At 40.8% G+C, this 26462-nt stretch overlaps 1 protein-coding gene across 2 annotated transcripts in view; it reads right to left on the bottom strand.

Annotated features, from left to right (window-relative positions):
- Window positions 1-5031: 5031 nt before the first annotated feature.
- The window catches only part of CDC42SE2 (CDC42 small effector 2), a 121376-nt gene continuing 99945 nt past the window's right edge, over window positions 5032-26462 (bottom strand). For both annotated transcript variants that reach the window (XM_025215568.1, XM_006033676.3), the window contains exons 3-5: window positions 12646-12747; window positions 7597-7714; window positions 5032-7104 (exon numbers count right to left, since the gene is read on the bottom strand). In XM_025215568.1, the coding sequence (XP_025071353.1) occupies window positions 7616-7714; window positions 12646-12747 (201 nt within the window). In that variant the 3' untranslated portion in view covers window positions 5032-7104; window positions 7597-7615. The remainder of the gene's footprint in view (window positions 7105-7596; window positions 7715-12645; window positions 12748-26462) is intronic.

The raw sequence follows: 26462 nt of genomic DNA, 5'->3' as shown, positions 1-26462 counted from the left end.
ATCCCAGATCCTGGAGACATGCCATAATGTGAGGCTATCAGCCTTTTCTTAAAAATGTTTGGACCAGACCAGAGGGAAACTCTCCCTCTGCCTCCCCCTCCCACCCCCATTTTAGTTCAAAAAAAAAAAAAATGTTAACCTCTCTTTTTGAAGGGAGTCCAATTCATGGGTTTTTAATAGGGCTGTACGAAGCTTCGGGTCCTGATTCAATTTGGAGGAGATTCAGTCTGATTTGGCAGCCGAATCTCCAAATCGAATCGGGAGACCGATAAAAAGGTCTGGATCAATTCAGAAAAGATTCGGAGAGCTTTGGAGATTGGGGCAGTCCCTGCTTGCTGCCACAGGGAGCTGGACCCGGACTCCATGCCGGTAAGTAGGGGGCGGGGGAAAGGGGCGGCTGGAGGATTGGGAAGGGGACCATGGGGGGACCCCCGCCAGGCCCTATCCCCCGCCTACTCCCCCAGCCCAGTTAATGGCTGCCCCACCTGGCCCCAGCATCCTGGCGCTTTAAAAAAAAAAAAAAAAGCCCCGTACTCACCGGCTGCTGCAGCGGCCGTCGGGACTTCTGGGGGCTTGTGGCAGAGCTCCCCCAACATAGCATGAGGCAGCGAGAATCGTCCCCCCACCTGGCAGCAGCCAGTGAGGTCAGGGTTTTTTTAAGAACAGGACACTGGGACAAGGCGGGGCAGCTATTGATGGCTAGGAGAGCGGGCAGGGGATGGGGCCTATTTGATTCAGAGATTCGGCCAATTCAGCAGTGGCTGAATTGCCAAATCAGATTTGGCCGATTCAGCAGTGGCTGAATTGCCGAATCAGATTTGGCCGAATCGATTCGGGACAGTGATTCGAATCACCGAAACAAATCACTGTCCCCCAAATCAATCAGCTGAATCTAAATCCAAAGCAAATACTAGCTGCTTTGTACAGGCCTAGTTTTTAACACATTGCATAAATTGTATGAAACACATTGATGTACCTCAACCCAAGATCATAAGCAAATATAACAAAAATAAAATTCACATAATTTTTACTAAATATTTATCAAGAAACAGCAATTGGAATTTCTTTTGAATTTAATTTCTTGATGAATATATTCAGTTTCCCATTTATCTATATCCTTTAAAATAAAATATCTAGACCCTGGCTGGAATCAAGACATTAAAATGTGTTGTGCTGAAATTTGTACTTTGTACTGGGAAAGATTAATGTAGCAGTAGGTAGGCAAGCAGAGTTAAGATTTATGGATTTCTTTAATAATTCATTTTTTTGCTTTGAGTGCCTGGGTTTTGTAAATTACATGATTGTTAAGTATACTGTCACTTAGCAACCATAACTGGTTTTTGAAAAGCTTTTTATTTAATGAAATTAGAGTAGTTTTAAGTAGTTCTCACAGCTGCAGCTCTGACTTCAATTTTTGAGAAGAGACTGTTGAACTAAAATGCAACCCTTTCACATATTAAAAAATGGAAAGGGCTAATCTGACCATTGGCTTCTTTAACTATGTTTATAATAGAGTGCGTTAGTCAGCTAAACAGTCTTAAGGACTAATTGAATCTGCACTGGCTTGTAAGAGACCAAATACAAGTAATTTTTAATTGTTTAAGTTCAATAGTGCTTAAAATCCTTTTTTTTTCAAAGCCAGCATGAGGCACTGATTCTTTTGGGTGTTTTAGTGATCTTTGTTGTTGTGTTTTTTAGTAACTTATTCCATAGTGATACTTATTACTGAGTTTTATGAATCTCTTTCTAACCCAAAACCTTCCTATCACTTCAGTCATATCTCCTCCTGTTAATCTGACCAAGATATATAGTTAGTCTGTGATAGGCTTGATGGGGGGACACCATCACAGCTGTGAGAGGTTTGTACCACTATTGTCTATGAAAAACGTGTCTTTTATTCTGTTATCTTATGTGCTTTTACTTGAGCTTTTCTTCTTCTCTCATTCAGAACTGATCATTTTCCTTTGTTAACTGTACAGCAAACTTCCATAGCCAGTGAACATCATCCTCTGACAATCTATCAGATTCCTTTGGCATGGAAGTTGTATTTGGTTTAATATAAACTATTTGATTTCAGGAATTAAACACAAAGAAGTGAGGGACTGAATTGAGTGGAATGTAGTTTGTAGTTTCAAATAGTTTGAAATATGTATATTGTTGGGAGCACTGTAAGCAATCTCTACTGATCAGGGCTAAATAGGCAAATCTCTGTCATATATTTTTCTAATGAGAGTAGTTTCTTTCAGGTTTAAGAGATTTCCCTGAAGTATTGCTCTGAAGAGAGCTCAGATCCTGTTCCCATTAAAGTTAATGGTTTAATGTTAGTGGGAGTTAATTCCTATTTACTTCTGTGGGATCTGATCAGGGCCATACCAAGTAAGCTCTGTTCCACCTTTATTAGAAAACAACCCTTCAAAAGGTATTTTTGTATCAGTCCCTTCAAATACATTTTACTACATTCGCTTCTCCTTCTCTGTATAATCCATTTCAGTTTAAAGAGATTAACATTAATGTATATACTTAAATTGCCTCAAGATAAACGCATTCAACTGTTAAGGCAATAAAAAAGCCATGCACACGTGCACTCTCTTCTTCGGACATTTATTAATTAAACCAGACCAATATTTTCAACCTCGGTGCCTTAACTCAACCCAGTGTCTGCATGTGGTTACGTGGCTTGATTTTTAAAGATGCTGGGCATTGCCTGCTTATGTTCACTTCTGTAAGAGTTGTCTGTACTTGTTGCTTCTGAAAGGCAGACTAGTTGCTCTGGTGCCTTTGTTCCTTTTTTGCTCTCTAACTTTAAAGCTTGAGTTAAAAAATGAGCATGCAAAATGACAAATAGGTGCGACTTAACCCAGACTTAACTGTGCCGGAGGCAGCCCTGCACTTTAGCAACTTTGTGCCCCAGCCAACTCCAGTCACCGTCTACATGTGCGTTTCAGCACAGTAAATGACTCTGCTGTAAGATTGTACTGTCCCCAATAGTACTATTTTATGGCTAAGTCAGTTAATTTACTGCGCCCTAATACTGGCACATGTGTAGATGGTGATGCTTTACTGCTGAGCTAATTAGTCAACTCCACAGTAAAGTGCACATGTAGATGTACCCAGTTTCTGTAAAAGGTGGCGTTGTTACAAATTGCTTGGTGCAAACCATGATATGAGGTTTGTGTTTTGATTTAATTCCACATCCTGCAGGGTCAGGGAAAAAGGAAGAGATAGGTCTCCTCTATCACTCTCTCCTTACCACATGTTCCTTGGTTTCCTTTCCCTGTGGAAGTACTTTTCTGTTTTATGGATTAACCCAGTCTTTGATACCACTTTTGAAAATTTGCTACTTTCCTCCCCCGAGAAGCGTCTGGCCCTGGATTCCATAAGTATAGATGCTTCCACTACAAGTCCTGTCAATAGGAATGTCTGAAGCATCATAGGTTTTTAGTTTAGAGCAAACAGCTTTCAGATGGAAATTTAAGTTTTCTATTTTTTCTGCATGTGTAAGCTTCCTCTAGGGACAATATTAACCAAGTGCTTATCTATGGTATCATGCTTGGCATCTCATTAACACTTGGCTAAAAAGCTACAGAATAGGTTACATCTCGCCTCTGAAGTCAGTGGAACCAGGAATTTATTCTGCGCTTTTGAACCTGGTTCTTTAGATCTTAGAATTCTATGGCATTGGAGGCTGTAGAAGTCTCCCAAACCTCCTATTTTCTAATCAATGCCTTTTTGCAATAGCGAACTATAACTCACTTGTATAAACATGATAAAGTTACTTGAATTGCTGCAGTTTGATATACAAGTTTAAATAGCTAAGCACGTCCATTTCTTCAGGAGCCAAGCTGAACGTTGGCTGCAGATTTTTGGTACCTTACAGTCATTCTGCCGGCTTCTTTCAGATAGCTTCTTCCATAGGCTGCAACCCATCTGAATTGCTTGAACAGTTTCATGGTTGGCATTTCTCTATAGCACTTCAAAAACGAAAGTGCTCTCAGAAAAGAAGCTAAGTCAATTTTAATACGTTGTAAGATATTGGAAAACCAAAGACTAGGGGAATGAATGAAAATCCCTGCTTTGTCAGCTGCACAGTCATGGCAGAGTGGTGTCCAGAACTACAGAAATAAAGTGAATACATAATTCTTATAATGGTACTTTGTCAGGAGTTTTAATTTGGAACTGTCCACAAATTCCATTAAGCTGACAACTAGACACATGCACAAATATTAAAAAAAAAATAGGCTAAAGAATGTGCTTATGTGTAAATCCCAGATTTGCTTTCCACCTGGGGTCATCATTAAAAATCAGGAAAATAAACACTTTAAACAGTAAGGTCTGGACCATCCCTCAGATTATCTTTGTGAATTGCAGTTCTCCCCTTTTAGTCTTTGTTCTGGAGGGCCGCTAGCCCAGGGTCAAGACAGCCCATTAGGACATGCCAGAAGAAGAACAAAAGTATCAGTTGCAACAATCTGCTTTAAAGAGAGTTATTGACAGTTGCCCCAAATCTGCAAGGGGAAGGAGTTGAGAGTTGCTTGCTTTTGGTATCAAACACAATAGCGCCACTCTCTCATGGGGAGAGCTGGGGTGTTCTAAAGAATTCCTCCAGAGGCCGAGGTCATTTCTTACCTTCAAAACATGCCAGCTCGAAGATAGTTTTAGTCACTGCAGCAGAAAAACTGGGAAAGCCCAGAAAGAGAATAATCTACACCTGTTGAGCACCCAAAAGCAAGTGACAGAGCAACAAAGCCAAAGGGGAACTGAAAAGTTATGAATTGCTGCCTGGAAGGAAAGAGCCATTTTTGTAGCACAGTGTTTGCAAACTGATTCTGTTAGATGTTCCGATGACTGGAACAACGTTTTGGGCAACAAAAGGGTGACATGGCACAAGAAATCAGAAAAATGAAAGCCTGTACAGTACTGACCTCTTCTTTACAGTAAAATGAGATAATCTTAACCACAAATGTGTACAGACCATATATTTATAGACCATAAGTATTTTTCCAATACAAATATTGCTCATTTAAAAAGAAAAAGGTAAACCAGCAACTGAAAGAAAACATTTATTGAATCAAAGTCAATACTTTCCTTTTAATATCTACAAGCCAACACTGAACTGACTTTATTCAAGAATGAACACAATGTACAAAAAAAGTATGTTTTTTTTTTTTATAAAAATATGTTGATTTTTTTTCTGGCTACTGAGCTGAAGACATTTTGACAAAGGCAAGATAAAACTTGTTCACTAAAATTAAGCCGCAAAAAAACCGTGAAAATCATTTTGTAACCATAGGACAGATAAAGGCTCATTAATAGAGATGCATTTGGAATGCTGACACCAATTAACCATTTTTGCCATGTGTTTATGCCCCATAGACAGCTGAACAACTCAGACCTGTGTTATCATGTATCAGTTCCTCCAAAGACTATCCAAGTTTACTGGAACTACTCAGATATTCTATACTTGGGTTACAATTTCATTGCTCAAAATAAAAATAAAAATAAAATAAAATAAAATAAAGGGATTCAATTGCCTCAACGTTCATTATATTTCATATGATTTTTTTTTTACTTTGGATATTACCAGGGAAAAAGCAAATATCTGTATGCGTATATGCTCAAATCAATCTGATGGCTGTTATTGCCAAAACTGAGGCAGAAATTGTAAAGGGACAAAAAAGAAAGAGAACAATAACCTGCAGGAGTCTCACATTTAGTTTTTATATAATTATAAATTTTTATCTGATTAGGCTCAGTTATGCCCCATTTACTAGTTAAGATGTTAAATGTAGTATGAAGTCTTTTTTTTTTTTTTTTTTTTTTACATAAATGTTTTAAAAACTCAGCTAGGATTCAAACTTTTGACTTATGTTTCATATCACCAGCAAGGAAAAGGGGGGGGGAGGGGGAAAGGACCATTTACAGAAATATCTGAAAACAGTGCAATATTAAAATACAATTTTCACAACGTGTGAAAGAAACATGCTTTGGAACCTGAGCAAAAGGCTTTTTACTGACAGTAAAAAGTCACCCTGTATGTTGTTTTCACTGGCATCTGTTCTGCCAGATTAGTAATGTTGCTCTTAGCAACTTACATGGCCCCTAAATATTTAGTACACAGAAACTGCCAACTACTTAGAGGTCTACTAAACTTCAGCTAATATTGCAGGCAGTCTGACATGCTGCTACTGGAAGTGATCATATAGCCTAAAATTAAGCAAAATTAGAGAAAAGAAAAAGCAGCCAAACATGATGATTTTTTTTTTTTTAAACAGACAAAAGCGCTACCACAACACTCAGATACGGTACTACACTGGTTTACAGCCTCGAGGTCAGCTCTTTCAAAATAAATATACTGAACATTTACAACAAAATGCCTTATGAATGCAAGCGTTCTCTTTATTATTTCAAGACCCATTGCATAAAAACTAAAAAGACATCATAAAGCAGCTAGGTTACAAGTCCTTTCTCAGAGACTGGTATGACTTGGTGCCACAGCTAAACTTTTAATCAGCATTAGTATCATCAGTCCGCAATTACAAGCAGTTTTTTTCTGGCACCAAACAGGCCACCATACAAAGCAATTTCACAAAGCATGCGGTCATCTACTCTGCTGATTTTCGAATGTATGCAACGATCATTGTGCTTGCAGGTCCCAGACCTTTCAAAAACACATAAAAACAATGATGGATTAAAAATATTAATTAGGAACTTGCTCATTTCTAGTGACAGGACTGGAGGATATTTAAAAAAAAAAAAAAAAAAAAAGCATGAGAATCCTGTACACTAACGCTTGCAGGGGGAAAAGGAAATCTAAAAGTGGAGCTTTAATTTGTTTAAAATTGAAAAGAACTAAAGAAATCCCAATGCCCTAAAGAGCTACATGTCCATGGTTTTGGTAGAGGCCAAAATGAGTGCATGCCACTAAAAGGCACGGTCGGACCAGTCTGATAAATGGCATCATCAGAGCAGAACAGCAACTTTTCACTGGAGTAATCACAAGGGTTGAACAACGAACCACCACTTCTCTCTCATCATGAACACAGAAAGCAGTCACCAAAGCAATAAAGGGGACACAGGAAAGAAGATACAGGAATTCACAAGAACCTGTGAAACAAACAGAAAAGAAGTTAAAAACAGGCAATGTTGCGGGGGGAGGGGGAAGCTTTCTAATCCTGCTATGTTACATGTGTTCTATTAACAGCTGCATTTCCTTACATAGACCGCAGAATTGCACCATTTCTCTTAAATGCATTAAATTATACACTCTGCTATACTCAATTTAGTGGGCAAATAACATCACCTTCTAAGACAATATCTAGAATACAAAGAATCCCAACTGCACGATTTAAGGAAACATTTCTGCCATTTGTCCTGAATTATTAATCACTGTTCACTACCTAATACCAAGTACATGGTTATATAAACATCCTCCTTTTATGGACTCCCTGCCCAGAAAACAATGAAATAATTTAAAATAATGAATCAGAAGGGTACAATTATATAAAAGTCATTGATAATGGTCCAAGGCAGGATGTTCTGCTTCACTATTCTCTACCAGAGACAAAATGGCTTGAGGTACCACAGAACAATACTTACTGGAAATGTTCCCCCAAGGTTATCCTGCTTTTGTATCTACAAGCTGCATTTGAACATTTGCAGACATGCCACCTCCGTAGCCTCCCTTGGACTGCATTTGGTTCTGAATTGAGCTCACCTATAAGTGAAACAGAAAGGGAAATGAAATAGGGAAAAATAAGACAACTCAAATGTAAATTAGTGTTTTAAAGTGTCATCTCCCTATTACAGATGCACTGTGCTTTACATGAGGATATTTCCTCAAGTAGTTTTGCTGGAATTTTTACATATTGGACTTCAACACGCAGCTCAGCAGAAAAGATGAAAGAAGAACTGGCGCTGATTGATGTGTAATTTCTCCCTCTCCTGCAAAGGAAACTGGCTGATTCAGTCTTTCTCCGAGCAGCAACATGCTTAGTTTTCTTGAGACTAATCAAAGCCTCTTACTGCTAGCAAATTTTTCTTCATTATTAAAAAGCTATAAATCTGGCTTTAGTTTAGTATTAGGGAGGTGTTCACTGCTGCGCAAAAATGATAATGGTGAAATTAACAACACTGCTCTACTAAAACGGGACCTTGATATTTTTTAATGCACAGTATCTGTGTTGTGGTACAGTTTTATAAGTCGAGCCAACAGCTGCAAGGCATTTGAATATACAGGGCTTCCTAAACTGCTAAAGACCCTTCAGATTTTGGGAGTATTCTTTCCAGTAATGGTAGTCTGGAGCACAGATTTATTTTTTCTTCAACTGATCCTATTCCTTTCAATCAACAGGGGATTTATTTAAGTGGGACTTCAACAGAACTCCTCTGGAAAGGATTTATTTGAGGGTATTTTTAGGCTGAAATAAATAAATACGTGAAGGAGGGAAAAAAAAGGCTTCGTAGCCTTTATCCATAAAAAGTTAGTAAGACTAAAGTTCTCTTTGTGCTCATGCAATATGAATCAAAATAATCATATCACTTAGTGCTTTAGGGCAGATAATGGCAATGTTAAGAAGGGCTAAAAGAAAAGCTCTTTATTCTTTGTGTACATCCCAGATGGAAAGGGAACCACATATGCATTTGTCTCCATCATTTGAAACTAGACTCAGAGCAATAAGACCCCATCTACAATTATCTACCTACAACCATTTCAGGTGTTCCCTTCCACACACTTCAAAAAAGCCAGTAGAGAAATGTATTAAAACCATACTGGAGCACAAACTCTTCAGATAAGACCTAGCCATAGCACTTTTAGTCCACACACAGCATTTTCCAAAAGGCAACTCCAGAGCAGAGAACTGTATACCAGCATGACTCTTCCCAGGTGTAAACATAATCTTTTCAGACTGCTGGAATTCTGCTGGTAACCACCATGTTTAAAGAAATGCTTATATAGCATGGTTCTGATACTAGGGTATCTAGACCAAAATTAACATATTAAGAAATGTGGTGGCCATTTTCAAAATTCATCCAAAGAAACGAGTGGCTCAATTTTACATTTTTATTAAACAACTTTGTTAACCCTCACTGCATCTTATCTTGACAAGAGGGTTTGATAGCATTATTTCACTTAATAAAACTTTTGACTTTCGGACGGGTGTGGCTACGTGACAAGTTAGGAGTAGCACTCATTTTGTTTCGGATTCACAGATTCATAGATGTTAGGGGTTGGAATGGACCTCTTGAGATCATCAGGTCCAGTCCCCCTGCACTTGGGCCGGAAAGATTGTGGGGGTCAGATGACCCCAGCAAGGTGAGTGTCCAGACGCTTTTTGAAGATATGAACCTTGCCTGAGTTTGGTATCAAAACACACCTTTGATATAGCTTTTTTCTGTGTAGTCCATGCTAGTGGCCTTGTAAAACTGATATTTAAATAAAAAAAAAAACAGCATGCAAATCACCAGCCAAGAGGATATTTTCAAAACCAACCACCCCCAAAGTGTTGTTTTTATTATATAAGGGATCTAACAAGAATCTCAGTATTTGGATCTTGGGTATAAGTATTATATTTAGCTGATATAGAAAATAGGGATGGTTACTTAGCAATTAAAATACTAAAGCAGCTTTAGTTATCTAAAAAGCTAAATTGGAGCATCTCAAACAGACTGAAATTCAGGACTATTGAAGCATTGCGCTGAAAGGTACTACTCATCCTGAAAGCATCGTCCTTCTGAGTCCTGAAGAGCATCACCCATCCCTATGGTGTTGTATCCGTAGGGCAAAGGTTCCAGCTGCGAGACTTATCCCAGGAAATGGACAAGGGAAGAGGATTCTTGCACACTAAGGTCTAATAAACTGTTCTGTTGCACACTATTTTAGAATAAGGAGTAAATACACATGTATAGAGGTAGGGGGAAAATGGGAAAGACTACTCAGAGAAGTGAGCTCTGAGGAAGCATTTGTAGGGTGTGTGGGTAAGTGGCACTTGACTAAGGCGTAAAGGGCAGAGAGTCAGAGCCATGAGTGGGAATAATACACAGAGGGATAACAAGATAAGGTAAGAACAGCGAAAGGGATTAGTTGGAAATAAGAGCTAAGATGCAGGTGAGGTCTGATGTACGTGTGGCAAAAGGCAAGGAACTAGTGAAGTGATTCAAGTACACATATGTAAGGATGTGGAATTGCTGATTATAGGGAGTGTGCTGTAAGAGATGAGAAGTAGTTAGCCCTAAGGTCAGGTAGAAGGCAGAGTGGTACCATAGAGACTAACTGGTTTGCAAGACACATCTATATAAGGTAGTGGTTGGAGGAGCTGAAGTAGTATTTTGAGCAGCTTTAAGGCAAAGGGAAGTAGTCCAAAAGAGTAAGGAAAGCTAGACTGGAGATGATGAAGGATGAACTAAAGTGTTTGAAACAGTAAAAGCTAAAGATATCTCACAGCTAGACAGGTAAAAGGGCAGAATAAAAGGAGGAAAGTAATGTGGAATGAGAAGGAAACAGGGCATGAGGGCTCCTATTGGTTATTTTTTCTTCTAACAAAAATGAAGAGGAAGGGAGCATTATAGCAGTAAATCTGAGCAGGCAACAAGCTGACATACACTCCCATACATCAAAGTATAAGGGAAGAACAGAAGCATTAGTTAGGGAAAAAAACCCCAGAACTGAATGAAGCAAGGAAAGGAAGCCAATAAGGTCATAAAAAGCACCCCCCCAAATGTTCAACAGCAAAATCAACAGCAGACAAGAGACATTTACAAGAAACAGGCAGCATAACAAAAGTAAAGTAAGAAAGAGAGGGTGGAGATGGGGGCCTGCAATCTTAAATTTGCACTGAGGGGTAAGCAAGAAGTCCAAAGTTAATGGGTTGACTATTATATTATAAAGTAGTGAGCGACTCAGCAAGAGGAAAAATCTGCAGGGTGGAGTCATAAGCCTACATTCCATAAAGAATGAAGGAAAAGACAGTAAAAGTGAGGAAAGCCTGAGTGCATTAGATCAGAAGATGAGAGGATGAAGGAACTGGAGCCACTGGTGATGTGGAGGAGTCAATCAATGGAGTCAATGAGGAATCAGTCAATGTGAGGCAGCATAGAGAGGAAAGGGACAACCAATCAGTAGCAGAAGGTAGCAGGTAGTGGATACCTGGAGAGAGAGAAGAGGGCTGGATTGTCTAGGATTCAAAAGGTGAAAGCAGAGTGAGAAGAAACAGGACTGAGTGTTGAAAATGGCAGAGAAAGGAATGTAGAAGGAATGGTATATTTGTACCTTACAGACTAACCAAAGCAGATTATATAGTGCAAACTGTCATCAGAAGGAAACCCAGGTTACTCTGCAACTGTCACCTACTACAAAGTGAAAAAAGATTCCGCCAAGAAAGGGTAGCCACAAACCATCAGTCAGAGGCTTTTAAATTAATATTTCAAAAAAATTATAAAGAGAAATTATTTTCTAATAAGAACCGTATTTCTGTCAGCTGTAAGTGTGTTGTGGCCAGAAACCCTGGTGGTTCTGCTATGTCATATCTTCTTTTTGTTGTTCTTTCTCCAAATGCTATCGAGCAATGGAAAGTGCCTTTCTTACAGCTGAGAAGACAAACAAGAGCAGCTTCCAGGAAGGAGAGCCAATTGTTGTCACTTGCTTCCCAAATGACTGACAGAGTGGCTCCTACATCTCTGCCCTGCGCTCCTATAGCCCTGCTTACCTCCTTACACTTAAACATACGCCTTACACTCATTGCACTCAATTGCACCCTCAAGTGTACCATTTGAAACATGCAAAGAATTTCAGTACCTCATCCTTGCCTTTCATTAGAATATTAACAAAGTAAATTGGACCTTTATGGCCAGTTAATATTTCATTAACAAATACAAAAAAAATCTGCCTCTGTATGACAATTTTAAATGTGTTTTCTAGTGCTTTGCTCTTTGCTGTCAAAGGTACTTGCATAGAAATAGTACTTAGACACTGTGCTTATACCCCCACAGGAAGCCACAAGCTGCTGCTTCGGACATCATAAGTGCTGCAGGAACAATGAACAACACAAATGGGATTATGGTTTCAGGTAGGCTAGGAGAATTAGAAAACAGGACGACTAACATTTACGTGAAAGAACAATAACCTAAGGAGATACAAAAAATGTGAAATATTGTGCATGTGCCTTTAATGCCTTTTTTCATACCTGGCCTGCACAGAAGCAGACCTACAGACCTTCAGGCCAAAAAAGGCAGGTACCTGGGGATGTTTTAGCAGCCTCCAGGGTTAGGTAGCTAACCTACTGCTGAGTTAGAATTTTTTTTTTAATTTGGTTTGGATTTTGGTACCTAAGCCCTGTTGTAAGTATCTTTTGTATCTGGTCTTCAACAACTGTCTTACATTTTTGGCACCATAAGATACAACCTATTATTACAATAAACATTATTGGTTTTGTTTGAAGTTTCATTTTATCTTGAACATTTTGATTGTAAATATTTTGAGCTGAACCAATGCTATATTGCTTTCCAGTGATGTAACTCCGCTGTAAATCAATAGCAACACAGTTGTGAATCAGACTGCTAGCTAGAATTACTTTGGCCTTCGTTTTAGTATAAAAATGTATGGATTGCAGTCCATGAATATGCAGAGCCTCTTCAATTTAGCACACTTACCGAATTCATACCACTGAATAGATCTCCTGACCCTACGTGAGCTGTATGAACAAAGTTTGTTGGTTCTCCAATCATGCTTCGGTCAATCCGCCGTCGCCTTTTCTGAAAAAGCAGATAACGTGTCCCAATTATCACTGATTTCCAAGACAAGTAGCATCTGGATTCAATGTAAAATTAAATTTGTAGTTAGCAGTTAACTAACCAGTGAGCTATTAAATGTAATACAATATCAGAACCAAAATTCTTTATTCAGCAAAGCACAAAGTCATCAACAGTATCTTGGCATTAACCAAAGGGCATATGATAGATTATTGCGTTCAGCAGATAAAGCAGTAAGCATGTTCTAGTATTAGATAACTATGTAGACAGCTGTGTATGCATAAGGAACTCTGCTATATTCTAATACATATTAAAACTACACACTTAACATTTTACTCAAAACTAGGTCTATTCTTTTGCATTTGGCTTGCACATGCACCAGATGTTTGGTTTAGGGGATCATTAAGCACCATTTGGCTGTCCATATAAAACAACTAACTGCACAGAAGTCCTAAGCTGTCTCCAATATGAAATCATACAATTGTTTCTAAGGATACATTTTTCTCTCCATCAATTTACACAATGCAAACATATTGCCACAGAAGGCAGTATATTCAGCTCACTTTTAGTCTGTGTAGTGATAAGACCATGCCTTAGTATCACAGCACCATTTGTCAGATTATATCCAAGCAAACACTGACACCATATCTCTTCCAGCACAAGCTAACAAAATTATTTTGATCTCAATTTCCCTTCTCACAAATATTAACAAAAATTGAGGCAGAAAATCTAAGTAAATGATGAATCGTGGGCAGTCTAAATTCACCTTAATAAAGGCCACTTTGGCTCTCTGCCACAAGCCTGATGTTTGTATCTAAAGAAATAACATAGAATAGACTACAGCTGCCCTTATATCTAACACACAAATAGTCGGACCATGCTGTGACCTGCAGGCCACCCTCCTAGATTTAAAAAGGTAAGGAAAACCGCAGACTGCACTCCAAAACTGAACTTAAACCACCACAATTGTGCTTAAGAAGCTAGTTGACCTCAACCAAACATTCCTCTTGTATACATCCAGGTTCTCTCAGTTGCACATTTTAAAGGATCAGCATCTTGCCCTTTTTGGTCTATGATGAGATGCTAAGGCCACCTGTAGTTTTGGGTAGGGAGTTTACATGCCTCATCAGTGGTATTCAAGGCTATCAAAACATGGCCCCAACTGAGTCATTGTGAATCAAAGCCACAGCTGTGAGAATACATCAGAGGACACAGCCCAGTAAGAACAAGACATTTCTGGAATTAAAATCAAATCCATGAAAAACAAGCATTTTTCATGTACCCTCCTCCTATACTGGAACCAGTAATTCAGAAAAGCATTTTATGTGTTATTGTACAAGGTATTAGATGGCCAAAAGAAAAAGGCATGATTCTTAACCAGTCACATACTAACAGTATCAGAAAAATGATCTACCTTGCATCCAAATGTTAGTGGGCTTCCTTACAGCATCCAAACTGACAAAAACTAGACAAATAAAATAACCATTGCTATAAATGTCTTTATTATAGTATTTCAGGGCTATCAAGACAAGAAGTTTGAGTTGCCTATATGTGTTGTGTTTAATATATCTTAATACATTCTTGCACTGGAGCACTATAGACTTCATCTTAAATAGTTTAGTTTTATGAAATATAAATATAAAACTCACTAATCCTGAAGCAATGCAATGAGCTCATTTAAGAACTGGGCTTCTCTTCAATAAAGTCTAAGTTATGAATGATATAAACAGGTAGAAGTACATGACTGAGCTCAGAGAAGAGAATTCCAGATTGCCTTTACACTTCTATTAGTTGACAAGTGGGATCAGAAAATGCTTAAGGCTAGGTACAGATGCTACTCCTATTGTGCATTAAATCCCAGAAAGTGCTCTGAAGTCATAACTGAATAGATATTCATGGCTCTTAGAGTACTTTAAAATGTCTGAGGAAGCTAAGTTAACCCTTGATGGATGTGCTATTAGGCTAAAGTGCTTTCTGTTAATGCACTTTTTTGAACGTCTGTACCACATCCATTGTGCTTCTTGTTAGGCTTGCTTGCTGTGCTGGAGTGCTGGGCTTGCCCCACCCCCTTGACTGTCACTAACCCGAACCCGTGACAGCCCCTGATCCCAGCCCCACGTCCTCCCTCCGGCCAGCTGCCAGCTGCAGCCTGGCGGAGGAGGGGAGAAGTGGGGTTTCTGTCCTTGCAGCTGCCTCAGTCCCATGGTGCACTGCAGCCTGGCTGGGGGAGGCAGTGAAGGGAAAGGGTCTGGCTGCAGCTGTCGAGAGGCTGGGGTGGTGAGTGGGGGAGGGAACCCCCCTGCCACATGGACCAGCTTGTTCCCCTGCCCCCTCCAAGACCCTACCCAGCCATCTGGGGCATCCTTCCCCCACCCCTGCCCCAGTCACTTGACAGATGCTGCTAGGAGCTGCAAGCACTCCCTCCTACATCTGCCCCCCAGCCATTGCTGAGGCATGTAGGAGTTCCCCCTGCCTGCTGCCTTGGCCAGCGCGAGCAGGCTTCGAGCCCCTCCACTGAACAGCAAATATCTCTTCGGTTTGCGCCTGTTTTAATTTATAGCGCAGGAGCTGGCAACCCCCAGCACGTGTACCAGAGCATGGCATGCAAGACCATTTTGCATGGAACTCGCCACAGCCAGCCTAGCCTGGGCTCTGGCAGCTACCAACAGCCACAGAGCCCAGGTTGCTTGCAGCAGGCAGCAGGAAGGCTACAAGCCCTGCTGCAAGCAGCTCACATTGCCTGGCTGGCAGCAACTATCCAGAGCCCAGGCCAGATGCGTCAGACAGCCAGGAGGCTACAAACAGCTGTAAGGCTCTGCGGCAGCAGCAGGTGCACATGTGCCTCCAGGTGGACAGTGAGGGAGGGGCCTGGGGCAGCACAACCCTGGCCCATTCCCTGCCATCTGCCCAGAGGCATGCATGTAGCTGCCACCACCATGGAGCCAGTGCACCAGATCCAGTTGCAGCTATTTGCAGCCTCTCGACTGCCTGCAGCCTCCCGACAGCTACCGAGAGCCCATTCCAGCTGTGGTAGGCAGCCAGGAAGCTGGAAACAGCTGCACTGGGCTCCTTGTCAGTGTGGCTGCACATGTATCTCTGGCCGGGTGGCTGGGGAGGGGCTGGGGTTGCGCTGCCCCAAGCCCCTTTCCCACCATCTGCCCAGAGGCGCGTGTGCACACACTGCTGCCACAGAGCCAAGCCAGGGCTCCGGAGCTCAGTGCAGCTGTTTGCAGCTTCCCGGCTGCCTGCCACAGATGGCATAGGCTCTGGCCAGCTGCAGTGGGCAGGCTGCAAACAGCTGCAACAGACTCTGGAGCCCTGACACCAGCTCCATGCCAGCTGCAACTGCACGTGCACCTCAGGAGACAGTGTGGGGAAGAAGGCTGGGCACCACAACCCTGGCCGCTACTTCACTGTCTGTGCAGCCACCATCAGGAACAAGGATTGGGGCCCTCATGGTTCCCCCGTGGTCTGCCCCTGGCATGCCAAGTCGAGGTGTGGGTCAGGGTTGGGGGGAAGGGGAGGGGGGGTTTGGCACTCCGACCCATTATAGTGCTTTCAGTGTTTGTAGAGAACCCCAAGAGACAGTACAGTTTAACTTGTGTGTACAATGCAAAGTGTTCAATACCGGAACAACTGCATGTGTCAGATAATTCTTATTTTTAAAACTGTTTGAAGACACTTGGGTAGAACTGATTCCATTGGAATATGCTCTTTTGTCAAAGTCAAAATGCTTAGCAAACTTGAGTTGATACTGAAAAATTAAGTATGAAGGAAAGCATTAAGACAATGCTGGAATATTAAATTTTGACTTTTTTTAAACTGAGATTTTTCCCATTGAAATGGACTACCTTTCAATAGTTTTATTTGGTATATTTTATAAAATAAAAGTTGGAACAAAAAGCAATTTATAAAGCCTTCAGGCATGTACAAACAAGTATTCATCTCACAGAGGCCTAAATGGGTTTAAGTGATTTGGTTCAAAGTGAGGCAACAGGTGATGTCAGGATCAGAACTTGGGTATTCTAAATCTCAGTGTTCATTTCAACTAGATCCCTATTTCCTATTTTTAGTGGTTGATCCTACAACATGTCTTTTGACAAACTCTTATTGTATTTTCTACCCTCCTATGAATAGATTTTTAGTTCTTGATACTTTTTGGTAATATGAACCAAATATTCACAAATTTTAAGTAATTTATTAAAATATTAATTGATTTTTTAAAGCATCATTCTGTGAAATATTCAAGAATTTAAAAAAATGTTGAGCCCTCTCAGAAGTTTTGCAATTACTATACAGTTAGAATAGATGCACTGAAACTGTATTAACTGCCGTGGTAACTAGCACGCAAGACAAAGAATTGATGTCCTTCCCGTTTTAAAATCCTTATTGTTCATTCCCCGCCCCAGTATTATCTGGTCCTTTTGAAGTACAAGACCAGGACTCATTAAGTCATGAACATTTGTATCATGTAACAAGATGATTTAAAAAAATCCTGTACATTTCATGAACTTGAGATCAAATGTGAGCTTAAAAGAAAGTCTAAATACAGTATGTGATGTGCCAGCACATAGTGAAATTAAAAGAGCAAGTTGTAAAAGTGTTTTTGTTATTAAATAAAAACATAAATAAGGCTGTTTATAGCTCCATGGAAACTTGAACCTGAAATGTTTCTTTACCAACAGGTCATGTCCTAGAACAAGATAAATATTAAATTGTATTTGTTTTGCATTATGAAGTCAGATGGTTTTCACAACTCTCTCAAGATTGCATCTAGAACAGTGATTCTCAACCAGGGTACGTTGAGATCCTTTCAAGGGTGCTAAGGGGTGCCACAGAATGTTAGCACTGTTAGGTTTACAAACATGATTCACAAGATAACCCCAAAGATTTCAAATAGAAATCAGTAAGTTGTAGTCTTTTGGTGATCTTTGCAACAAAAAAGTGCTCTATTATTTTTCTGTAGTCAAAAGAAGAGTGAAAACTAACAGCTGGCATGTTCAGAGGGGTGCCTTGAGTCTATCCAGGGGTGCCTTACGTTTAAAAAGGTTGAGATCCACTGATCTACAGGATGGGTTGAATTTCTTCAGCAGCACAGCAGCAGAAAGGGATCTGAGTCATTGCTGACTCCAAGATGAACATGAGTTGTCAATGTGACAAAGCGATCAGTAAAGCTAACTGCACTTTATCATGCATTAGCAGGTGCATCACAAACAGGTCCAGGAAAGTGATACTTCCCCTCTATGCGAGACTGGTCAGGCTGCAGTTGGAATACTGTACAAGACCAGTTTTGGGTACCACAATTCAAGAAGGATGAACCTCGAGAGGGTTCAGAGGATGGCCACTCATATGGTTAGGGGCCTGCAGGCAAAGCCCTACGAAGAGAGATTGAGGTCCCTGGATTTCTTCAGCCTCTGCAAGAGAAGGCTGAGAGGTCATTTTGTGGCTGCCTACAAATTCATCGGGGGTGGGGAGGGGAGAGGGGGAGGCAGCAAGGAGTAGGAGATACTCTGTTTACCAGGGCACCCTTGGAGTAACTAGGAACAACAGCCACAAACTGATGGAGAGCAGATTTAAGTTAGATAACACGAAGAACTTCTTTACAGTGAGGGTTGCCAGAGTCTGGAACGGGCTTCCAAGGGAGGTGGTGCTCTCCCCTACCTTGGGGGTCTTTAAGAGAAGGCCAGGCACAGTCCTGGCTGGGGTTGTCTGACGCCAGTGCTTTTTCCTGCCCAGGGCACGGGGTTGGATTCTATGATTTGCTGAGGTCCCCTCTGACCCAAACATCTATGAATCTATTAATCTTTAGCAAACATCCAGTTAACAGTAACACTGCATTAATGTAAAACTTTCATACATATCTTTCCTCCTATATTTTTTCCTGTGTCCTTTGCATAGGTAATGAAACTACCTTTCAGTCCCTTTGTTCCCCCCCCCACACTTAATATTGTGTGTTACTCCACATACAGGAGAGCAGCAGAAGCAGCATTTCTGTTTCAGTATTGGTGGTCTTCCAGTAAAACAAAGGTCTAGTGGTTAAGGAACTCAGAACACTGAGGCTACCTAAAAATCACTGGGGATTTTGGTGCCCAAGTACTAAAATCTGGTCCTCATTTCCTCTTCTGCAAGCCAAAGATAACAATTCTTCCCAGCCTGAGAGGTGCTGTAGAGATGGGTATGGATAAATAAAGTACAGCAAACTAAAATGGAATGGGAACTGAGTACATCTCAGCTGCTCTGCAGGAAGCATCTATGTGGCCTCTCTCACCCTGTGGTTAATGAAACCTAAGTTGTGGTAGCTTAGCCCTGTTTCACTGAATATTAAACTGCCCTGGCTTTCACTTACAGTTGGGTAAAAAGCAGGCACATGGAGAATTATCATGCATCAACTGTTCAGTAGCCAGCCCGTACCTCCTTTTAGCTTATAATTTGTTCACTTTTTCGTGCTCAGTGACTCCACTGAAGATTATGAGGTCCAGATACTAGGGCAATAAGGACCATAAGTACCACCTCCAAATAACTAGAAACAGCAGGAGTACAGCTCTAACTATGCAGTCACCGTAATTGCTCAGATTGCAACACCATGTCAGAAAGAAGTGTCAGGAAGACAAATGAGTTAACAGGATTAACAAAGAAATAGGATAAGGAACAGGGATGGGGAGGGGTGCAAAAGGAAAAAGCACAAAAGTGAATTCCACGATCCTTAAATTAATTTTATGTGTTGGTTCTGAAAGTCCCCTTACCCCTCCCCTTTCCTATTCAAACACCTGTACAGAGAAAGTCTAGACAAAGTCTGAAGTCAGCTTAGGCTGGTTGATTGCCAAAGGAGTATTACTAAAGGCTGAAATGGGAGCTAACAAATAAAAATAATTCCAAAATTTGGACATTTCAATCTTGAGAGTATTTCAAAACTCCCAAACACAAGCTGAACAGTTGCAAGTTATGTCAGTTTACTTTTCTGGACTAACATACCAAGGAATAACATAGCAAGGACCATTAAAAAAAAGCCAGGCAAGAGAAAGCGTGAGGTCAAAAGTATCGAGGTCATTTGTTTTACTTATATGCTCAAGTAAATTGAATTTAAACAAAATCACTTACATAGAAGACAGATGGAAGAATTATTTAAAGAATAATTTTCTTGAATTGGGTTTATCATTTCATTACTGCTAGTTATGTATAGCATGTGAGCTTTAAAACCAATCAATTCTGCATAATATATTTCAGTGAACAAACAGGGAGGGTCCCAGAATTCCATCACCACAAAATAAGTTAAAAATAGAAAACACATCTTCAAACATTGGCTTTTAGGTTCATTTGGACATAGGGCAATGCTAAAATGACAGTAATTCATCTTTAAAGTGTAGGGTGGAATTACTGCTTGGGAGTAATCCACTTCAACTGTTTGCACCTCTCCCACCATAAGAAGCTAAATCATATTGGTTCACCCCTCCCCCGAAATGAAATGGGGTAAAATTGTTGTGGCTTAGCTTCAACTGATTGCGGGATATAAAGGACAGACTAAAACAAGTACAATGAATTCATGCAAACCAGGTTAAATCTCTTCTCTCTCTTTCTCCCACCCCTTAGGCCAGTACAATTGTTTCATCTGTCCACACCAAGAGATAAGATTTCTGAATCTGCTCTTTTAGTAGAGGACTACAGAAATGTTGTTGTGTGCCTGAGAAGAGTGGGGCAATTTAGGAGGTTCTCCTGTAGTCTGGCAATTTTATTCTAAATTTTTCCAGAAAATAATTATGGAGGGAGTTTAACACTTAAAGACACAAGAGGAATGCAGAAATCATACCAATAGTAGCCTAAATGCTCATCAAGAGCAAAGAAATATCCAGTGGAGTCGCAGCAGAGACTGCTTAGAAAGCAAAAATGTTTTGAAAAAAAAGGGGGGGGGGGGGGGGAGAAAAACAAACAAAAACAAGTGCAGTATTTCAGCATGAAGGTTAGGGCACCCCCCCGATGCACTGTGATCTTATTAAAAAACCCATTAGGTATATTACTCTCTATTTTGCAACCTCTGGCAGTAGAAGCAGTAAAAAGCAGTACACCAAATTTAATCCAAAAAAATGAATTCAAGTCAGCTACACACAAACGTAAGGATTATCAACATAAGATAAGTCAGTGCCGCAAATGCATACTTTGACCTACAACATGGGGAACATTCAATTACCAACATATATTAAAAAGAAACAGTCTCTTTGGTTTGTACTCACCTGCTTTTGATATAGGTATCAAAGACACTATACAATCATTATAAAAAGTAGTGTGGGGGAGTGATTTAGGCATCTTTTCTAATTCCTGCTCCTTGATAAAAGTCTTCAAAGTTTCTATAGGTATGCATGCCAAAGCAAGTGTGACATGACTCTGAAATCTATGGTTTTGGAATGAAAAAGTATAGGTGTTTTCCTGACCCACCCCACCCCTATCCCCGCTTTCCTCTCCTAGCTTTAACTCAGCCATTTCGAAAGCAATAAAATGTGTTCTCTGCTTTATCTGAACCAGAATTTAAGAACAGATTAGTTGCAGACATGGTTTTAACTGCACCTTAAAACCTGGTTTAACTGAAGCGCTGATCACTTGATAGGATCAACCCCCTTGATACAGAAAGCAATCAATCTCAGCTGGAGAACCATCCATCTCTTCTTATGCACTGAGAGTATTGTTTAAAGAAAACATGATGTTGCAGGTCACAGATCAGGAATGTGCTGTATAAGCATGCAGAAGTATAGAAGCCAAGTTAAGAAATGTGAGGAGGATGGACAGGGTTATTGCCATAAACAAATATTTTCTAAATCAGCACATCTTTAGTTTTCTTGCCATCCACTTCACCATTTAGCCACTTATTTTTATAAAAAGGGCACTGTGTAAATCTACAAGTGTTCTACAAACAATAGTGCTCTTTGCCTAATATAATTAAATGTTCTCTTTGCCTTTTAAATCTTAGTATTTTTTTATTCTATCGCAAACAATTTAAAATATTGATTAGATTTAGAAGCTGTCTTTTAGCATTAACTATAACAAACCTGTTATCCTTATGTGTGTCTGTTCACTCTTTGCATCTTACCAAGTTTCCATATGAATGTATACAATTGGTTCTTAACTAAGCAATTAAGCAGTTAATTGAGAGGCTTAGAAGCCAGATACGTAAAATGTGAGTGAGCATTTTAATTACTTCAATTCTCCACAGCCAGGGTGGGCCCACAATTTTTTGTGGCCCCCTGCAAGAAATAGTTCTGGGGCTCCCTGCCACGAAGAAGCCGTCGGCAGTGGTGGGGGGGCGGGAGGAGGGCAGCAGCTGGACACAGGGGGCCCCTTAGCTGCAGGGCCCCTGTGGCCACAGGTTTCGCAGGATAGGATGGGTCGGCCCTGTCTCCAGCTAACTGGGGGATAGTTTCACTGGAAAAGGTTTTCTGAAGAGGGATGTTAAATTAGAGAAAACAAAGAGGTAACAGAAAATAGGAATTCTTGAGTATATAAACGGTGTTCCCCACTGCAGGAAGAAAATAATTAAGTTTATTTTAGAAACCAGTGTTAGTATAATGATATTCAGCCAATTTCCCTCTAATTTATTATCCATAAAAGTGTTTGGAATAGGATATGCTGGGTTGGAAAGAAGTAACATTGTACTGTCTTCGTCCTATCTCAGTTTTAATGCTTAAGGCTAGGGACAGAAATTACACATAAACCGGTAAACTGGTTCAAATCTGTAACACAACAGAAGTTTAGTGTACATAAACCACTTCCAAAGTGGCCGAAACTATCTGCTCCAGCCAAGCAGAGAGGCATACTCTAGCACCCCCTGGCTTCTGGCCTGAGCCACTACGGGCATGTGGCTGCGTTTGCAGAATCAAAAGTGAATGTCTGTTAACTTGCTTATCGGTTCAATCTATGCAACTTAGACTAGTCTGCAAAGACTGAATCAATTCAGCCTCAGGCCTTTTGAGTGTCTGTACTTAGCCTGAATGACTGATCCAGCTTGCCAGGATTCAAGAAAATGCCCAGAGACTTTTCTTATTTGTACAGGAAATTGGTGTGATGCAATACATGAAGAAAATAACAAAAAATATGGCATAATTAAAACATGATCATCATCACCACTCTGTACACATTTATCTAATTATCTATGGGTGAGAAGTCCTGGTTCAATGTTGTCAACCTTTTCATCCTATTCTGCAAGGCTGTATCTCCAACAGATTGCTAAAAGTAATATTTTGGTTGTTCTGTTCAAATATTTTTTTGGTTCCCATTAACAATTTGAAGTTTACAATGTGGGTATATGTACAGGACAACTGCATGGTGAGGATGTTTTTATTTTACTCAAAACAAGACAGATCATATTAGAGACATCTAAATATATTCCAGGTCATACCAGCCTTAAAAAATACCATGCACATACACAAGCCTCATGTGCCAGCTTGTGTATTGCACAATAATTACTAAACTCTAAGGTTTAGTAATTATTTCCACTTTCCAAAAAATATTTTTCAATTGCATAGCTGCCTCTTCCTTGATCTATGGTAATTCTATGAAAAACATTAACTGGGATGGCTTGTAGGAGGTGGATATCCCAAATCAGCTGTATATGAGCAATGATACTGTTCCAAAAATACTGTGGTCTTGGAGGTTCCCACAGCACATGAGACTGAATACATGGATCACAGTTAAAATGACAGCAATGATTTCTTTGAGTCAGCAATATGCACTGGTGACTTAGAGGCTGAATAGGGTTGGATTAATTTTCTTTTAACATTTTTATTATTGTAATAAAACTGGCTTATCATTACAGGTACTAGACTAATTTGATACTAATAATTACACTTTGAAATGTAGTTCTGGATTTAATAAATTTACTTGCTAACTTACTGGAGGGAAGCTTCTGTCTGTGAACAAGGAGACTTAGCAATCAATGAGAGCTGTTGAATTATTCCTCATTATATTGTTTCCTTTAATATTTGTTTTTATGTCTATGAATACAGATACAAAAAGAGGGAATGTGACAGATGACATTACATCCACCAGTTTGTTTTGGCAAGGCAGTGTGGTGGAGGGCTATTTGAACCTGTGACCACTAAAAACTAAATGGACTTGAAACCATGATCCATGAAATAAGAGTCAATTTCTCATGTGGCCCAACTATTTCACTCGCTGATGGCTGGGTAAGACCACCCAGTTTAGGAGGTAAGAAGTGATTTAATCTCCATTCTAGTAGAAGTGATTTAATCTCCATTCTAGCTCTATTTAAGCCTGCCTTTTAAATAACAGCAGGGTAATTTGAACATAATAAATCTCACTAATCGGATGCTTACCCGCATGTTCTAATCCTTTCAAAATCTTTTCTTATTTTGGCAAATGCATAATATCTCACCATGCCAGGACTGCCATTGCTGACCTGCAAGGAGACTAGGGCAAGTAGTCAAATGGAACTCTTTTCTGCTCCTCTTTGTACTTATTAAACGAATGAATTTATTTTAATGTGGCTGACTAGCATTCCCTGCAAGTACATTGGCAGGTGCCACCAATACAACCGCAAGCAGACTGATACATTTGCCATATTTTTTTTATCTTAAAAGTAAATGGGGTATTTGACTTCCTCTCAAAGTTAACCCTCAAAACAGAAATACTCACTTGATTGGGATTTTTGGTGCCATTTGTTCTGGCATAATTTTAGGTTAATCAGCAGTAACAGGGAACTTTTCCTTTCCTGTTAAATCTCTTTCTTTGAAGGATCTTTTGCACCAATCAAACATTTGAGCTATTGCTCCTCCTAGTCAAAGGAAACAAAAAGGCCTATTAAGCTGTCCATGACATTGTTTTTTCAAATAACTAGGTTTTTTGGCTTTGTATTTAAGAATTCAGCTGAAACTACCAGCACTAGGAAAAGATAAGTCTGAGAACCAAGTATGAAGCCAAGATAAGGTTTCATGCAAGGGTAATATGATACATAATCATTTCAGGGTGTGGATCCAGACTCTCATAAAAGGAACTGAAGAAGGAACTGAACCTGATTTTCTCTTTTCTTTGATTCGGTTAGAAACAAAGAAAAAACATGGAGACCTGTATGAAATGGGAAGTATCAAATCACACCTTAGGACAGGGGTCAGCAACCCCCGGCACACATGCTGAGCATGGCACACAAGGCCATTTTGCTCAGCACACTACCGTTAGCCCAGACTCTAAGCAGCTGCTGCCAGCCATGGACCCCAAGGTGCTCCCAGCAGGCAGCTGGGAGGCTGCAAGCCCTGGTACAAGCAGACTGGGCACCATAGGCTCGCTGCAGCTAGGAGGCTGCAAACAGCTGCTCTGGGCTCCAGCATATAGGCACTCCAGTACCTTCCAAGGTAAACATCGTAGTTTTTTTGGCACTCTAGCCACAAAACATTGCCTACCCCTGCCTTAGGAGCTTTGCGTGTCTTTTCTGCTGGTCCACTGTATGCTATTCTTTTCCACATCTCTCTTTGGCAAGTGAACAACAAAGAAAACGTGGCAGTAATGATCATAACAGGGCCATTCCCAACAAAGAGATGTGGGTTGTTTATTGCAGGCAAGCTGTGGCCTGAGGGTCAATCTTGGCTCCAACTGATATTTTTCTCAAGGGGGCATGGAGATGATCTAGAACAGTTGTATTCAACCTCCAGCCCACAGAGCCATGTCATTCGGCTTGTGGAGCTCCTCATGAGTCTGGAAATTTGGTGATGTTGGAATATGGGTTGGGCTGCCACATGGTCAGATCTGACACACAGGGTCAGGCCCACAGACCAGTCCCATACCATCCATCCATCCAGCCTGCAGGGCCAGAATATTGAGCCCCACTTAACTAGAATATAGATGAAGCTTCTTCCTGCCCCAGTTGTTGTCAGACTGAAATCCCTAGTTTTGGTTCTTTATTTATCCTTTTTTAGCCTTTAAAGTGCTTTCCTCCCTAAATAAATGCTAGACACCTGCAGTTTTTAAAACAAGAGGATGAGATATTGTTATAGTCACATGATTCCAGCAGCTGGAATTTAAGAAAATCCAAGTACTGTAAAACCGAGCCATCACAACACCCCATATCCAGAGTTCACATATTAGAAATATAAAATGTTCAGACTAAGCACACTAACGTTTCAGAGATTTATACCACTACTTAGTTACTATGCAAAAGTTCTTCAGAGGATCCTCTTCTTTCATTTTTAAGTAAAGGATTGTACATGATACATTATCGATTTCAGTTATTGTTCCATAGAAGTAAAAGTGTTGATGTACACCAGGCTTGTCCAACATGCGGCCCGCCAAGCCATTTTATCTGGCCTGTGGAGCTAGCAGTGGTGGCGTGGGGTGCGGATCCGCCGCCGCAGAGTGCGGGGCGGTGGCACGGAGCAGCAGTGTGGAGCTGCAGCGGTGGGGCTGGCCTGCGGGCCCCAGCCGGCAGCGAGGGGAGGGGAGCTGCTTACCCCTGCGGGGTCCTGGGGAGCAGCCCCGCGTGGGAGGCCAAGCAGCGGCCACTGGCACTGCCGGCCCATGCCTGCCTCCTCACCCGCCCGCTTCAAGCCAGCCCCACTACCCTGCCCTGCCCCACAGCAATGCGGCCCCTGCTCCCCTGGCCAGTTTCCCCCCAGGCGCTGCAGCTCTCCGGGCCCGGCCGCCCACGCACGAGGCCCTGAGGGGGCTGCTTCTCATGTGCTGCTGGGGATGGGAGGAGCCCAGCCAGGCCTGCACCGGCCAGCACG

The sequence above is a fragment of the Alligator sinensis genome, unplaced genomic scaffold (genome assembly GCF_000455745.1).
Source record: "Alligator sinensis unplaced genomic scaffold, ASM45574v1 scaffold1197_1, whole genome shotgun sequence".
Taxonomy (NCBI): Eukaryota; Metazoa; Chordata; order Crocodylia; family Alligatoridae; genus Alligator; species Alligator sinensis.
This window is presented reverse-complemented; position numbering and strand designations above follow the sequence as displayed.